A 17,091-nucleotide genomic window follows, 5' to 3' on the forward strand; every position below is an offset into this window, starting at 1 on the left:
GAAGGGAAAGGCCCTCCAGTAACGGACGCTCCGCTCAAAGTCAGGGGCTGTGTTGTTAGCGGCTCTGTGTCCCCAATGTGCCCGTATCAGGCACTCCATAGTATTCACTGACCTAATCAGTTATCCATTCATCTCCTTCCACGCAAGTCCTGACCCCGGGTTCTTCTCTAATGGGAATGCCCTTCTTTACTCCTCCAAGAACGCTTGTCAGATCCTTCTGAAACGCCTTGAGCCCATCATTAAGAAAAATCCAGAAGGTTCCTGGGAAGACTGGGTAAGTGTTCCACTCCATTACTACAAATGAGGAAACCCACACCAGTGCCCAGAGCACCATGGCAGCACACAGCTGGAGCTCGTAGCGACAGTTCTTCTGAGTTGGTTTATACCCAAGGGCAAGAGCCCCAAAGTCAGAGACGCTGCTCCGTGATGTTTACCAGGTATGTATGGAGAGAGCGCCCGGGGAACAGCATCCCTGAGAAGAGGAATGGAAGTGTATGAAGAGTACCCCGAAGGCCTGACCCAGACTGAGCCTCCCTCAGACACACATGCACACACGCACACACACACACACACGCACACACACCAGGTGTGGAATATTGTTATTGAATAAGTCTCAAGGGAAATGATTTGTTTAATCCAACTTTACAATACCCTATGTCAGTGGTGGCGAACCTTTTGAGCTCGGCGTGTCAGCATTTTGAAAAACCCTAACTTAACTCTGGTGCCGTGTCACATAGAGAAATTTTTTGATATTTGCAACCATAGTCAAACAAAGACTTATATTTTTGATATTTATTTTATGTATTTCAATGCCATTTAACAAAGAAAAATCAACCAAAAAAATGAGTTCGCGTGTCACCTCTGACACGCGTGTCATAGGTTCGCCATCACTGCCCTATGTACTATTTCTTTAGCACAATTATCTCACATTTGCACCTACACTACTAGAGTGCTGACATTTAGATATGAAGCACTAATACCTTGTAAAGTAAGCCTGTACATCATGGATGGGCAGCAGGATTCCATTTTATTTCTTTAATTCAGACCTCTGAACTCAAATCAGAAGGAAATTGTTAGTGTACCAGCTGAGAGGAAAAAATATAAATTATGATGAGTTAGTCCTTTAATTGGTAACAAAGCACCAACAATGATCATATGTCAATTTTGACACACAGTTTTATTTTGAATATTTTTATTTTCACCTATTAGATGGTATATTTATTTTATTTTAACTGATTATGCTCATCCTGCAGATAGAAGCTGCTTTTGAACAAAGAATCAGTCTCTCGGCCACAGGATACTTCAGGTAAAAATGGCAACCGTAACAGCTTGACTTAGCCAAGAAAATGGGAGGCAACCACGCACTCAGGGCCTCCATCCCTCGTTTGTAAAACAAGTTTTCATCGTGTGATCTCTGAGGTCCCTTCTGGGCCCCAAATTCTACGACTTCACATAGGCCCTTGAGCTATGTCCAAAGAAATATTAAATAACAAAAATACCCCTATTGGATTAAAAAAAAAGTTAAACATGACTTATAACATCTAATCATTATTTACTTTTCTTTATTGTGGAAAAGAAAGAATAATAATATTCTTTAGTGTGAATTGTAAAAAGAAGTAACTTGCATATCAGGTTTACAAATCTTCCTCCCAATACCATAAAATCTCTCTGTGCGGAGGCCCCTTGGTAGACAGGGGAGATGGGCGGGAGGTCACCAGTCATCACTGGTGCAGGACCGCTCAGTGGAGGCCCTCGGAAAAGGCGGGTTGATTGAAGGAAGCACAGAGAGGAGAGCTGATTGTCAGATTCTGGAAGTGCATGACATTAGTGTAACAATCTAATGGAGCAAACCACCAAATGAGAAGGAGAGAGACAGACAGAGAGAGAGAGAAAGAGAGAGAGAGAGAGAGAGAGAGAGAGAGAGAGAGAGAGAGATCTCATTAAGAAAGAAAAAAGGAGGGAATAGCCATGCCCAATGCCCTGTACACTGTGAGTTCTAAATTCCTGAGTTCAGTTACCAAGAAGAGAGTGAATCAGCCTCCAGCTGGGTACTTTTCCATCATAAGTTAATGCATTGAAGTGCTGGCCCTCTTTTTACCAGCTAGGGGGACTCACTGGGAATGCTAGTAAAATCAGCTGAAGTTCTCAATGTGCAGAGCTAAACCACAAGCCTAAGCCATCAAAATACAGACCTGGAGAGCCGAACCGAAATGGTCCATTGGCTTCTCTCCGTTTCTGACCTCCTGACTGCAGCACGGAACATCCTCTTTAAAGTGGAGGCGAAGATTCGTGTTGCCACAACCAGTGAGGTTGTGAATACAGGCTGCTGTTTAAAGGAGTGAAAAGGGGCAGTTGAAATAAACAGCAGTCAAATTAAGTGCTATCATAACTTTAGTAATTTTTTAAATGAATCAACATTGCTTGCACACACACACGCACACAGACACACACACATGCATGCACACACATGCACACCCCAAGCTAAAGGGCTTTATTTCTCCCATCAGGGGCTACAAGGCCTTCATGGACTGGGAGAAGGGGGAGGGAGACCCGTTTCCTTACTATGTCTACGGAGCAGCCTGCTCTGAGGTGGAAATCGACTGCCTGACAGGAGCCCACAAGGTAATAAAACTTTCTTCTTGGTGAGTTAACACAAGAACAAAATTGCGTTGCACATTAACAGCCCTGAGTTCTCTGTGTCATACTTGTATACTGTAGGAAGAAGATCCTTTCAATCCCATGGGAATGTCTAGAGATCCAGCTTTATCATGAATTTGCACTTAGAAAGAAGTAGTCAGGAGGCATTGCTCATGACAGCCTAAAATGCATTGTTTCTTATTTTAATTCAGACATCAAAATCACTTTCCAAAGTTGTGTGGAAAACAAAAGGGGGGGGGTGTTCTGTTTCTAAAGAAAGATCAAGTTATCTCATCTGAAGGAATAGGTAATTTAGCAAATTGTCCTGAGTAAGCATTTTGAAAGCACACAGCAATGTGATACTGTTTCTTCAGAGTGGGCTATCCCAAGGTGCTCCTGCCTCTAAAGAAATAGATTGGGGTTGGGAGAGAAGGGGAGGGCTGTGACAATAACTTTGTGTTTGCCATCTCATTGAGTCAAAGCCATGAATGCAAAAGACCTTCTGGGGACACTGATAGTCTCCGCACTAAATCTAAAGAGTTAGCAGATGTCTTACCCCCCTAAAGCTGATGGACTTCAATGCAGTCTTAATTAACTAGCAGGAGTTTGGGAATCATTTGGGACCATGTGAATAAATCTTTAAGTACTATTTTTAATTCAGGTTTTCACACTTGAGGTCATTTTAAATTTTGGCAGAAAATCAGAACAGACATTGTCATGGATGCGGGTTGCAGCCTGAACCCAGCCATTGATATCGGGCAGGTAGGTCCTGGCCCACTTAGCTGGGTGCTGCTTCCTGGGAGCCGTGGTGGGTAGGTAAAGGCCTTCTGAAAAGCACACAGTCTCACAGAGCTTGGCATTTCCCCACTTCAGGTCGAAGGTGCATTTATCCAGGGCATGGGCCTTTACACCACTGAAGAGCTGAAATATTCCCCGGAAGGTGTCCTGTACTCGCGAGGCCCAGATGACTACAAAATTCCAACCATCACGGACGTCCCAGAGGAGTTCAATGTCTCCTTGTTGCCGGCATCCGAAACCCCAATAAACATCTATTCCTCCAAGGTAAGCACCCACACCAGCCACTGTGCAGTGTGCTGCGTCAGGCAGCAGAATAAACGAAAGCAGGTGGACAAAATAAAAAATAGATGTCAACCCTTATCAAGACCAAATCAAGACAGACTGTTAGACTTTGGAGATGGATCACCTCGAGCAAAGGGAAATTCGGGGAAGACGAATGATCCACCTGGTGGCCATCCTGGCCAAGGATTCGATTTATTAAATCCTCTTTCAGCGAGAACGCTAATATTCAGCCAAAGCTTTGATTGGATAGAATAACATTTTCGCTTAAGAACCTGAAGACTTGCCGACACCGGTTTGGCTCAGTGGATAGAGCGTCGGCTTGCGGACTGAAAGGTCCCAGGTTCGATTCCGGTCAAGGGCATGTACCTTGGTTGCGGGCACATTCCCAGTGGGAGATGAGCAGGAGGCAGCTGATCGATGCTTCTCTCTCATCGATGTTTCTAACTCTCTATCTCTCTCCCTTCCTCTCTGTAAAAAATCAATAAAATATATTTAAAAAAAAAAAGAACCTGAAGACTAAAATATTAAATGGGGGTAAGATTTCAATGCTACTGAAACCTTACAAACCAGCGGCAGCGTGAACAGAACCCCGGACCAGGCCTCAGGAAACCTGCGTTCCTGCCCCAGCCAAACTCTGTGATACTGGGCAAATCACTCACTCCGCTCCGAGGGGCTCAGGGGCCTCATCCCGCCCCGGAAATAATCTAAAGCAACGTTTCTCAAGGGGACAGGAAGCGGGGGTCGCCCCTCAGGGAACGTTCGGCAGGCCTGGAGACATTTCTGGTTGTCACAACCATGGAGGAAGACGCTGCTTCTAGTGGGTAGAGGCCAGGGATGCTGCTAAACAGCCTTCAGTGCCCAAGACAGCCGTCCACGGCAACGAATCATCGGGCCCGATGTCAGCTGTGTCAGGAAGCGAAGACACCAACCCTCGGCAATTGCAAACTTCATGAAATTGCAAATTAAAACAAAGGTCAGCGTGAGTGTGCATTGCTGTGTGCAGCTTCCAGGAGAGCCACCCTCGCAGATGCAACTCCCTTTAGGTTTGAGATGCAGTATTAAAAATGTCTTTAAGCTCTTTTGGGAGACTTCTCATGAGAGGTGGCAAAGTAGTACCCAAATCAATAAGTCCAGGAGTCCATATCCATCTGCTGGAATTGCATCATTTCCAAAATGGAGCCCTCTTGCCGCCCAGGAGCTTTCTGGGGACATAGGGTGATGGGGGGGGGGGTAGCAGGGGGAGAACGGACAAGGGAGGGGCAATTTTGAAAGGAAGGCCAATCAACAGGCCTTTGGATTCTCTTTGGGCTGGAAATCACTCTGAGGGGGGAGGGCAAAAGGATGCTCAGAGCCCACAGAGAGCAGCTCTCAGGGCAAGCAGGACCCTTGGTTCCTGTGGTTGTGGCCAGCCCCGCACAGGCAGACCTGCAGGGCAGTGATGGGTTTGCGCGTGTGCCGGGAAGTGTACTGACAGCAGGGACCTACCAGGTACCAGGTGCTGTGCTTTTGTGCTACCTGAATGCCACCACACCCTGAAAGGTACGTGTCATTGCCTGCATCTCACTGATAAAGGGAAAGGGACTCAGGTTCAGTTTCTCTAGCTCAGGGGTTGCAAATGGGGCCTTTGGCCAAATCTAGCCTGCAGATGTGTTTTCCTTGTCCTACGCGGTGCTTTCTAAAGTCATGAAATTTTATTTATTTATTTTTAACGTATTTTTCTTGATTTCAGAGAGGAAGGGAGAGGGAGAGAGATAGAAACATCAATGATGACTGGCTGCCTCCTGCACACCCTACACAGAGCATTGAGCTTGCAACCCAGGCATGTGCTCTGACCGAGAATCTAACCGTGACCTCCCAATTCATAGGTCGACACTCAACCACTGAGCCACACTGGCTGGGCAAGTCAGGGAATTTTACATGAAAATACAAATATCGAAATTCTCTTGAAAAATGGGATGATCTGATCGTTCGGGCTGCATTTCTGGAAGGCAGCAGTTAGCTAGAACCCAAGAACAGCAGCCTCCTTTAGACAGGACATGGGTATCTCTATTTCCCCATAAGCCCCCCTGACTTCTATCGACGTATAGTTCGGTGTAGAAGCTTCTAAAACAAATGTGCTCTCTTGCAGGGCCTGGGGGAGTCCGGAATGTTCCTGGGGTCATCTGTATTCTTTGCCATCACTGATGCTGTGGCCGCCGCACGCAGAGAGAGAGACATAGCTGAAGACTTCACAGTGAAGAGCCCAGCAACCCCTGAGTGGGTCCGGATGGCCTGTGCAGACCGCTTCACAGAGATGGTAGGAGTTGTTGTTTACTTTCCTAGGAGGGGATTTTTCTTTTCCTCCTTCTCATAACTCTTAGGTAAATGTGTAATCTAATCTGTATCTAATCAAATTAAAAGATGAAAGTTAAAATCAGTCACAATCCCACTAACCAGAAATCACCATCTCTCTCTCTCTCTCTCTCTCTCTCTCTCTCTCTCACACACACACACACACACACACACACACACACACACACACACATTTTCAACCGTCTTTCCTTTGGATAAATTATTTACATACAGATACACAATCTTACACTGGATCTGTCACCAGTCTGACCACCCTCCCTCCACCCATCTTTTAATTCATCTATGTTTACACATAAAATAGACCTTATTTATACAAAATCAGGGCATCCCTGACATGAACATTTGGAAAGGTCTGAGCAGTGTAATTGGGAGTGACTCGGCGAGCCTTCACTCACATCTGGATTGAGAAGATACTTTTTCCCATGAAAGATCACTCAAAAACTAGTTGCCTAAACCCATAAAGAAAATAACTGACCAAACTCATGTATCCCACAAACTCATCGTCTATATTTAGAGCCACTGGCCCAGGTTTTGGAGACGAGGGCAGGGCAGAATGTCTAGCTTCGCAATAACAAGCCCCTTGTTATTGAGGCTGCTTAGACCATGTTGAGAGCGACCATTTACCCCTCATCTTATCCTGACCCGCAATCTTCCTCGCAGTCCACTGACCTCATATATGAGAATATAAACCCTTCAAGTCCTTGGGAGCCTCAAGAGTTCCTCTGCTCTGGCCTCCAGACCGCTCCCCGCGCTGGACACCAGCGAGAGGGTGAGCAGAAGCCGCCTCGAGTGGAGCCTGAGGGAGAGGGAAAAGGAAGCCCTGACTGTTGTTTAAAATATATAGAGAGAGAAAGAGACTTTAGAGAGGAAGGGAGAGGAAGAGAGAGATAGAAGCATCAATGATGAGAGAGAATCATTGATCGGCTGCCTCCTGCACGCCCCCTACTGGGGATGGAGTCCACAACCTGGGCATGTGCCCCAACTGGGAATCAAACCCTGACCTCCTGGTTCACATGTTGACGCTAACCACTGGGAAACACTGGCTGGGCTGACTCTTGGTTTAACAGAGAACCAGAGACACACAAAATACAGATGCTTCTGCTTCTTCCTGTCACGGGAAATGGCAATACTCCTCCATCCAGGTAGTAACACAAAACCAGAAACCTAGGGGCTGGCCTGACATTTCTCCCTTTCTCTCTCAGTAGCCAGTCCTTCACCATGTCCTGTTCATTTCAACCCCTAGCAACCTCCTGCACCACTCTGTTCCTCCATCCAACCACTCTTAAACAAACGTTTGTTGAGAAACGAATAGGTGCCAGGCATGCTGGGTGCTGGCAATGAAAGAGATCTGTCTCCACTTACTCTCTAGAGACTCTCAGTCCAACCCCCAACTCTCTAGTCTGGGTCAGAGCGGCCGCCTAACAGTCTCCCGACACCCACGGCAGCCAGAGATTTGTGGTGTGACAGCTATGATCCCCATTACTCTTGGGTTAAAGATAAAACTTTTTTATTTTCCCTGCCACGTCCAGAAACCTGTAAAATCCAGTGTGGCAGACCCCGGCCCCCACCTCTACAGCCACACGTGGTCCCCACCCTGCCTTCTCTCTCCATTCCAGCCACACTCGCTTCTTCAGGCTGATCCTTGTATCAAGACAAGAGGCCTCCGCCGTGTTCCTCCCTCTGCTGGGAACCATCTTCTTTCCTTTCCTCACCTGGCTAACCGCTACTCACCTTTCATATTTTATCATATTCAAGAGATGAAATAGGTACTTTGTTCTTGCATAGTGTGAGGTAGCAGGAGTGTAGTGGTGAACCGGACGCAGGTCCCCGCTCTCAAGGAGTTGACGGTGGAGCAGAGGAGAAAGGCAAACACTGCTGTCAGTTATAAGTGCTCGGCTGATTCTGGGTTATCCCTGTGAGTCAATGGAGCAAACTTTTCTCACTTAGCCCTAACCGTTTCTTAAAGTCAAAGGAGGTATGGGTGTGGCTCCAGCTTTAATCACTCATCGTGTAATCATTCATTCATCTAACACCTATTCAGCCCCTTCCATGTGCCAGGCACCAGCGGGGAACTAAAGAAATAGTGAGCCAGTGAATCTTCACCCGCATGGAGTTTACATTTTACTGGGGAAACCAGATAGTAAACAAACACACAAGATAATTTCAGATGAGGCAAAATAGAAGAGTAAGGGGCTAGAATGCAATGGAGAGAGTTATTATAGAATTTTTTATAGAGTTTATTGAGAAGTTTTCTCTGGGTGTTCACATTTAAACTGAGGCCTGAATGAAGAGAAGGAGCAACCATAAAGCTGGTGATGGCATGGTCAAGGCAGAGAACAGCTAGTGCAAAGGCCCTGGGGCAGTTGTAATGGATTTAAAGTAGGCTGGGACTAAGGAGCCCTCAAAAATAAATAATCTTCTTAAGCCTCTGATCTTGCTTCTCCGGTGGAAAAATGTGTAGCTGAAAGGCTGTAATTGTTCCCACTGGCAGAGAGATAAAAGAAACCGAAGTCGGTGGCTGCACCCCGTATCTTCGCATCAGCAGGGTGAAGCCTGGACAGTCCTTCCAGTCCACAGATTTCCTGGCAACTTGCCTCTGTCACCATCCAGCTCTGTTCTTCAGATCTTTAGAAATATGTTCTCTCACACAGCAGGCCTGCAGGCCTCCAGGCCCCCTTACAGACCAGTCTCCTTAAGGCATCTTGGAACACATCTGAGGCTGCCTCAGAACTTACATTTGATCCAGCTACATCATGGTTCATAAGTTGAAATATATAATGATTCTCACTGCCATACAATATTGTACTATACCAAAAGAAAATGTTTTAAAGAAGCGTAGACATTAACATTCTTTGCATTTGGCCTTTGAATGCTGTAATCAAAACACAGTTTGATCTGCCCAGCCAGGATGGCTCAGTGGTTGAGTGTTGACCTAGGAACCAAGAGGTCACAGTTCAATTCCCAGTCAGGGCACACGCCTGGGTTGTGGGCTCAATCCCCAGTGTGGGGTGTGCAGGAGGCAGGCAATGAAGGATTCTCTCTCATCATACATGTTCTCCTCTCTCTCTCTCTCACTCCCCCTTCATCTCTGATATCAATAAAAATATAACTTTTAAAAAACACAGTTTGTTCTGACAGGTGAGAAGATGAGAGGGTCAGAATGTCTGTGACTAGAACATGAGCACTGGAAAGTCCTCTTTTAATAAGCTCCTTATGACCGTAAGGTAAATAACAGACTATTTCTTAAATAGAAATGACGGTCTGACACAGTAGTTACTTTTCCTCTTGGAATTAAATAACATATGCATTTAAATGCACGTAAAAACGCTGTGTAAATACAAGTCACTGTACATATCAGAGAGAAGTCTCCATCAAGGACTCGTCAGGGTCAAAGACCTTCCAGATGCGTCCCTCCCCAAGGCGGAAGAGCGTCCACATTCAATCAGGTGGACCTGGCCAGGGCAGAAAACAGCTCAAGACGAGCAGCCACATTTTCACGGATAATTAGCTTCAAGCTTCAGCAAAAAGCCGGCGTTAGTAAGAAGGCCGGAGCGTTTTTGCTTAAACGTGCCACCTGTTTACTTTGGTACGGGCAGCCCTTCCTGCCAGATGTGGATGAGGCTGTCCCGGGGCAGGCAGCCTGCTCCCCTGCGCTCCCCCTGCCCCTGCACAGCCGGCCCCCCTTCCCCCTGCACAGCCGCTCCCTCCATGCACAGCCCCCCCATGCACAGCGGCCCCTCCCCCCATGCCCCGCATGCACAGCCGGCCCCTCCCCCATGAACAGCAGCCACCACCACGCCCTCCCCCATGCATAGCCGCTCCCCCTACCCCCTCCTCACCCCACGCACAGCCTCGCCATGCAAACCGCCCCCCCCCCCCCGCCCCCAGCCCCATGCACAGAGGCGAGCAGCCTGTCCCAGGGACTGCTCCCATTTCCTGTGGTTCCGGGACCAACCCCACGGCACGTGGAAACGCGCAGTGTCCCGGCTGCTCCGCTGAAGGCTACGGCGAAGTCCCTGGCAGGGCCGCCCAGCGGCACAAACACGCCGGCCACGTGGACTCGGGGAGACCGAATGACTCAGGGGCCGCTCAGAGCGGAGACGCCCCGCGGTGCCTCCCTTCCTCGGTGCTGCGCCCACGCCCTTCCAGTGCGACACGCACACACACACACACACACACACACACACACACTCACACTCACACACACTCACACTCACTCTTCACACTCTCCCCTGCCTCTCGCGCTGTCCTGGCGGAGGTCACCCGCGCTCTCGCGGGCTGTGAAACTGGTGCCACGTGGGGCATGCCTGTCCCAGGAGGCAGGGGCTGACTGCCCCCCTCCACGCTCGGACCCGCCTCCTCCCTGCAGGGGCCTTTCCGACCACCGAGGGTGGCTTCTCGGACGCTGTCGTTAAATGTAGATGTTTGTACCTAAAAGCTCTCCTGCCTGGTCCCTGGAAGGTTACTCCTTCAGGCGGAGAATCAGAAGAGAGAGGGGGGAGAAGGCAAAGCTGAATTCCCTGAGATTTAGAGAGGGGGGAGGAAGGCAGGACGTGAGACGGAAAGAGGTCTTACCTCGGGAGGGAGAGCGTAACAGGCGCTGCTTTAACTCAGTGAGGACGCGCCTGGAGCCGGGGGACAGGCTGGCTCTCGGCTCTCCCTTTCCGGACTGACTTACTCTTCTGACCATCCGTGTCCGCCTCCAGAAAATGGGGGAGGCGTGTGCAGAGGATGATTATCATCCCACACAGCGTTGTTGTAAGGTTTAATAGGTAATGTGTGGAAAGCGTTTAGCAGTTGACCTTACATAGGTAGTGGTCAATATACATTGATGATGATGATGATGATGATGATGATGATGATGATGATAACGATGATGATGATGATGGAGTCTGAAGTCCCCAGGAGCACCAACAGTTTGAGACTTGCCAGAGCAGTGGTTCTCAACCTTCCTAATGCCGCAACCCTTCAATACAGTTCCTCATGTTGTGGTGACCCCCAATTTCATTGTTACAAATTGAACATAATTTATATATATATATATATATATATAATTGATTTTTTTACAGAGAAGAAAGGAGAAGGATAGAGAGTTAGAAACATCGACCAGCTGCCTCCAGCACACTCCCTACTGGGGATGTGCCCGCAACCAAGGTGCATGCCCTTGACCGGAATCGAACCTGGGACCTTTCAGTCCACAGGCCGACGCTCTATCCACTGAGCCAAGCCGGTTAGGGCAAATTGAACCTAATGAAAGCATAGTGATTCATCACAAAAACAATATGTAATTATATATGTGTTTTCCGACGGTCTTAGGCGACCCCTGTGAAAGGGACGTTCGACCCCCAAAGGGGTCGCGACCCACAGGTTGAGAACCGCTGTTTTGGGTGGACTCACAGGACTTAGAATGCTGTTGTGGTCCTGGCTTTGGTTTCTTCCATGAGAGGATACAGATTAACGTCCGCCAAGGGCAAGGCAGATGGGGCAAAGTCCAGGAGAGGCTGGGTAGGAGCTTCCAGCGGCCTCTCCCGGTGGAGCGACACCGACAGCACTGCATTCTCCCAGCAACAAGGCGGGCGAAGGAACACAAAGTGTCCACCACCTGGGAAGCTCACCTGAGCCTGGCGTTCTGGTTTCTCACTAGGGATCAGTGACGTAGCACAGGTCACCTGCAGCGCTGACCTGAGTTACTGTGTCCAGCCCTTCCAGAGGCCAGGTGATGCCCCCTGGCCCAACGCCTCAGGTAGACAAAGACACTCTAATCAGGCAGGATCCTTCAAGGGTTTATTTAGGTGTTATCTCCCTGGGGCTGGTCGAGGGCTCTTTCTTTGGAATGTGCAGAGGTTGGACAACCCAAGCCTGCTGAGTTAATCCTTTACTACACAATAACGACGATGAAGATGATGAGGAGGAATTCTGGATGGATGGCAGCTACCACTGACACTGGGCCTTGCCCCCAATGAGACCGGATACAGACCTATCTCAGAAGCTGAGATTTAACTAAAAGTGGACTCCATCTTGATGGTCATTGTGAACATATTGCCTTCATTCTAGCTATCAAGAACCAACCAGGGAGGAAGAGGAGGAGGGAGGAAGGGGTCAATGGCACCAAGCAAGAGAGAAGATAAAGGGAAGGTCACCAAAGGCCAAGGAAGAGCAGCTTAAGTCCCAGGTCTGGGTCTCTGAGACAAACAAACAAAAAAAAGCAAGTTATGTCCTCATTCAAGGAGGTAGGGAGGAGGTAAGACCCAAGAAGGCTGAGGTAGCAAGATAATGAGTGTTGATCTGGGTCCCAAAGCCACGGGTACTCCAGGAACCCAGGTCTGGTGGAAAGAACAGGAGGCAGGTTTTGGAAGAGACTAAAAATTGCCATCACCTTTAGCAGGAGAGTTGACCTGAATCGACCTCAGACTAGACTGAGGAGCTTTGTCCAGCGTCCAGCCCTCCCAGCGCAGGTGCCACGGGCTGATTGTAAATAAGGTACCTGTCGCAGCAGCTAAGTAGAGAATCAGGGACGTCTCTTTGTGAAGGGCGAACCTAGCCCTCCATTCATATTTCATTACAGATTAAGAGCAAACAGGAAGAGTAGAATTTGTTAAGTTATCCTGATAGGAGTTGGATGGTTGTTTTGGGTTTTTTTGTTTGTTTTGCGGGGGGGGGGGGGTCTTCTTTTTGTACTTTTATGAAATAAATATTAGGAGGAAAGCTTTTAGGAACCCTCATAACTTTTCGTTATTTATGGGAGGTTTGTGCTTTTACACCTGTGTAACTAAAAGTCAACTCTTTGGACAAAAAAAAGCATAACAGCAGAGGCAAGGAATGTAATTTCTGCTTTTTTGGCCAAACCTAAGGGAGAGCATTCCCACCAGAGGAAACAGGAATTGAGGACCACAAGAAGGAAGGATTCACGAGTCAAGATCTTGGGGCTTGAAGGCCAGGATAGGGAAATGAGCCTGGGTTTTAACTGGCAAGGGTTCTGGACAAAAACCATTTGGCTGAAGGTATAGACAGAGCTGCTCTCAAGTCATGGCACAGGAGTCCTGGTCCCTAGGCTCCAACACAAACAACTCTCAACCTAACCACTCCCCTTTCCACCCTCCCTAACCCTGCAAATGCGTACATAGGAAATATAATTCTCTGTGAGATTCACATCTTGGAAGTAAAAAGGATAGATAACTAATAGAGTGTCTTCTTACTTAACAACGAGAAGAGCAGCAGATATCACAATACCAGACCCCTGTCTCTTCAGAGTTGACCCTGGAAAGAAAGGGTATTCCCCAGGAAAAGCTACCTCGTCCCATCAGAAAAATTTCCCCAAATCTACAAATTTGATATAATTTTCCTGGTGAAATATATGCAGTGGTCTTATGATATTGTTTTGATTTTGCTTTCTTTCTTAGATCCCAAGAGATGACCCTAAGACATTTAGACCTTGGTCTATCCCTATAGCATAGCACTGCTGTCACTTTTCTGAAAGGTAAGATCAGTAAGCTGAAAGATAATTACTCAGAAAAACTGATCCAGTCCTTTGTGTTCTATGGAAATTTATGATGACACGAGTGTGTAAGTCCAGTTTCTTTTTTTTATTTGTTTAAAATGTTTTTGTTGATTTCAGAGAGAGGAAAAGAGAGGGAGAGAGAGAGAAACATTGATTTGTTGTTCCTTTTATTTATGCATTCGTTGGTTGATATTTGTATATGCCCTGACTGGGGATAGAACCTGCAACCGTGGTGTATCGGGACCATGCTCCAACCAACTGAGCTACCCGGCCAGGGCTCATCTAGCTTCTTATTTTATAAATGAAGATGTGGGGGCCAAGGGAGAATAAATAACTACCTCAATGTATTTATTCATAGCCATAAAGCTTACCAGTTCAATTTTTCAACTATTTATTGTTCTTCTCTCACACCAAGTCGAGGGATTTACACACTTTTATAATTATTCCTTTTTTTTTTTTTTTCAGATGCTTCAGTTTTCTACAAGTGAAAAGATGGCTTGTTAATCCTAACTGGACTCCACACTGATATTCTTATAGTGATGTGAAGAAGAAAAAATGACACAAAACTTAGAAACATTATTCAAGTCTGATTACCTTGACAAGATGAATCATTATTTACGAATCATTAATTTAGACTTTCTGGCCTAGGGGCCACCAGACAACCACTGGGATAGTCACACACAGCAATCAATTTTAATGCTAAGTTGTTTCTGACAGCATCATGTCAATATTGCTGTAAAAGCAAAACTTTCCTTTGTGTTTATCCAGTATCATTGGACTGTAACGCAGGCTACAGTCCTAGAATGAAAGACACTTCGCAGTAGATAAGCACGTGATTACTTTCCTCAGGGGTGTGTTTGACTCAGTGGCCACAGTTAGGGACACCACAGAGTTCTACAAGGTTTGATTTTATTTTGTTTTTACTGTGGGTTAGCTATGGGTCCGTGTATGTGCATTTGACAGCAAAGCAGTTGTATTTTCCTCATTGTGGATGAGTTATTCAACTGGTTGACATTCTTTTGGAATGTGGAGGGCAAAAGCATTGTCAAAATCGTTTTCAATGTAGTATCATAACACCCTTTTACTTCTTAAATCTGTTTATAAAAAAAAAACACCTGATCTGGTATCAGAGTTTCAGGAAAACTTCATTGCTCCATTTCCCATATATTGAAGCGGGTAACACAGAGCAAAAAAAATTCTAAATTGTAATCACCCCTATGTTGAAGTTGGAAACATGCAGGGTCCACCAAATTTTATTCCTCGGTTTCAGAGGCCTTCAGAGAAGGAGAAACCAGCAAATGAATTATTCCGTATTTGACCAGAAAGTCAGGGGGTAAACTGACATTCTATCAACCAGAATTCATATGATCAGACTCACCATGCCTTCCACTACAGTGACTCCTTGAAGTGAATGAAGGATAGGCCGAGCTGAGAGCGTTTGGTGGTTGGTGGGAGAAGGTAAGCGTTAGACATGCCTTACAGCCTGGAGGAGGTTGAAGGTCAGGGGAGGCACTGAGCCCATGTGATTGAAGGGACTGGGACACAGCTGTTCAAGGCCCATCCGCTGACTTTGGAGGCTCCACTAGGGCACAAGAGTCCAAGGGAGAAAGTGGGACAGGAGCACAAGGAGAAAGGAGACAGGAGCAGAGGGGTCATGGGCAGGACAAAACTTACGAACGATTTTTGAACACATGAACAGAAGAGTTGGGGAACTTAGTGGGAGCAGCCAGGGTAAAATAAGTTGAAGTAAAAAGATGTTTTAGCCCTGGCCACAGCGGCTCAGTTGGTTGAGCATCATCCCATGCACCAAAAGTTCACTAGATTTATTCCGGGTCAGGGCACATACCTCCAGTTTATGGGTTCAATTCCCGGTCGGGGCATGTAGGAGGCAATTAGTGTTTCTCTCTCTTTCCCTCTCTCTCTAAAATAAATAAAAATCATATTTTAAAAAGATTTACTTCTTTTTTTAAAGATGTTTTGAAAACGTAAGTGAAGCCTTGGCCAGGTTGCTCAGTGGGTTGGAACACTTTGGCTCACACAGCTACTACAGAGAGAGCACACGAGTGAATGCGCAAACAGAAGCATGCTACCAAGACAGCTCTTTGTTACGATTTGGTTATACGACTTTGGACTTGGGAGAGAGCAGGCTTTCTTTCAAACTAACCAATCTCTCTCCTATCTCCTGTGGGCTTGCGCTGTATCCTCCCCGACCCCTCCAATCTTTCCCCCAGGTTTTCCAGGCTAGACTCCACCCCTGTAAGTTGCCACATGCACCCAGCAACGGAACTGCCACTGCTGTTTCTATTCCTCCCTTGGTAATCACAGCTAATGACTGGAGCTGATTCTTCCTGCCCACTTCCAGAATGAAGTCCCCTGGGTGGAGAATGCACTGTCCCCTGGAAAGCCTGTGAATGCATGGCTTCCTAGTGAATCAGGTTTAATGTCCAATTCCATTGGCTCCTTTCTTAACTAACTAGCTACTTATGCTAACATGCACATGTATGAGTGTGTATGTGTGTGTGTATGTATATATATATATATATTTAAAGCCAGGTTCATAAGGTGTTCTACAATCATTAATCCAAAACATAGGAACATAAATACTTTTCCCAGATCATTTTCCAAGGGAAGCACTGTGCTTTTCAAAACAGACCCTTGGCATCTTCCTAGTTGGTGGAAAAAAGACCTATTGCTACTTGCCCTTGAAAAGGAAACATTTATCTATTTCCACCACCAAAGTTAAAAATAATAACAAGTTCACATGCAGCACCTAGCAGCTTTCATCTAAATAGGTTGAAATTTGCCGGGCTGGCGTGACTCAGTGGTTGAGCATCGATCTAGGAAACGGAGGTCACGGTTCAATTTCCGGTCAGGGCACATGCCCAGTTTGCGGCCTTGATCCCCAGTGTGGGGCCTGCAGGAGGCAGCTGATCAGTGATTCTCTCTCATCATTGATGTTTCAATCTCTCTCCCTTCCTCTCTGAAATTAATAAACAGATATGTTTTAAAAATAAATAAATAGGTTGAAATTTTACATCCAAAAGTTACATGGGGAACTTGCAGCAATGGCAAAGTGAAGAGGTCAGCAAATCTGTCTCCAAAAATACTATAAAACTGGGCAAGTGTCCCAAACTACTATTTCAGGACTCCAAATATCAAGCAAAAGCCAACAAATAGAGAAGTGTTTATGAAAAACGGCTAAACTTTAGGTAAAAACAGGGGTCTATGGCAATCTTTTCAGGAAGGAAATAATAAAGATTGGAGTGGACCGACCCACTCACTCTGCAGACGCCCTTCGAGCCCCAGCACCACCCCAGGTGCGGCTGGCCAGGGAGCAGGAGGTTGGCTCCAGGGCGTGTCTGGCCCATCTGTCCAAGTCCCACCCCAACAGCCACCTTCTAATTAATTTCCTTTCAATGTGCACAAATCCATGCACCAGGCCTCTAGTGCTTAGATTATTAATCTAAGCCTTAGAAGAATGCATGACATATGTGCCTGCTATATAAAAATAGCTAATATCTCAT

The 17,091-nt window shown here is 46.7% G+C and overlaps 1 protein-coding gene across 1 annotated transcript in view; it reads left to right on the plus strand.

Annotated features, from left to right (window-relative positions):
• LOC132238107 (aldehyde oxidase 2) overlaps positions 1 to 14,651 on the plus strand; it is a 62,200-nt gene extending 47,549 nt beyond the window's left edge. The window contains exons 29-36 of the mRNA XM_059702695.1: positions 200 to 274; positions 1,254 to 1,306; positions 2,508 to 2,622; positions 3,334 to 3,399; positions 3,511 to 3,699; positions 5,846 to 6,013; positions 13,470 to 13,546; positions 14,033 to 14,651. Coding sequence (XP_059558678.1) covers positions 200 to 274; positions 1,254 to 1,306; positions 2,508 to 2,622; positions 3,334 to 3,399; positions 3,511 to 3,699; positions 5,846 to 6,013; positions 13,470 to 13,523 — 720 coding nt within the window. The 3' untranslated portion in view covers positions 13,524 to 13,546; positions 14,033 to 14,651. The remainder of the gene's footprint in view (positions 1 to 199; positions 275 to 1,253; positions 1,307 to 2,507; positions 2,623 to 3,333; positions 3,400 to 3,510; positions 3,700 to 5,845; positions 6,014 to 13,469; positions 13,547 to 14,032) is intronic.
• Positions 14,652 to 17,091: the final 2,440 nt, after the last annotated feature.

Source organism: Myotis daubentonii, chromosome 7, assembly GCF_963259705.1.
Source record: "Myotis daubentonii chromosome 7, mMyoDau2.1, whole genome shotgun sequence".
NCBI lineage: Eukaryota > Metazoa > Chordata > Mammalia > Chiroptera > Vespertilionidae > Myotis > Myotis daubentonii.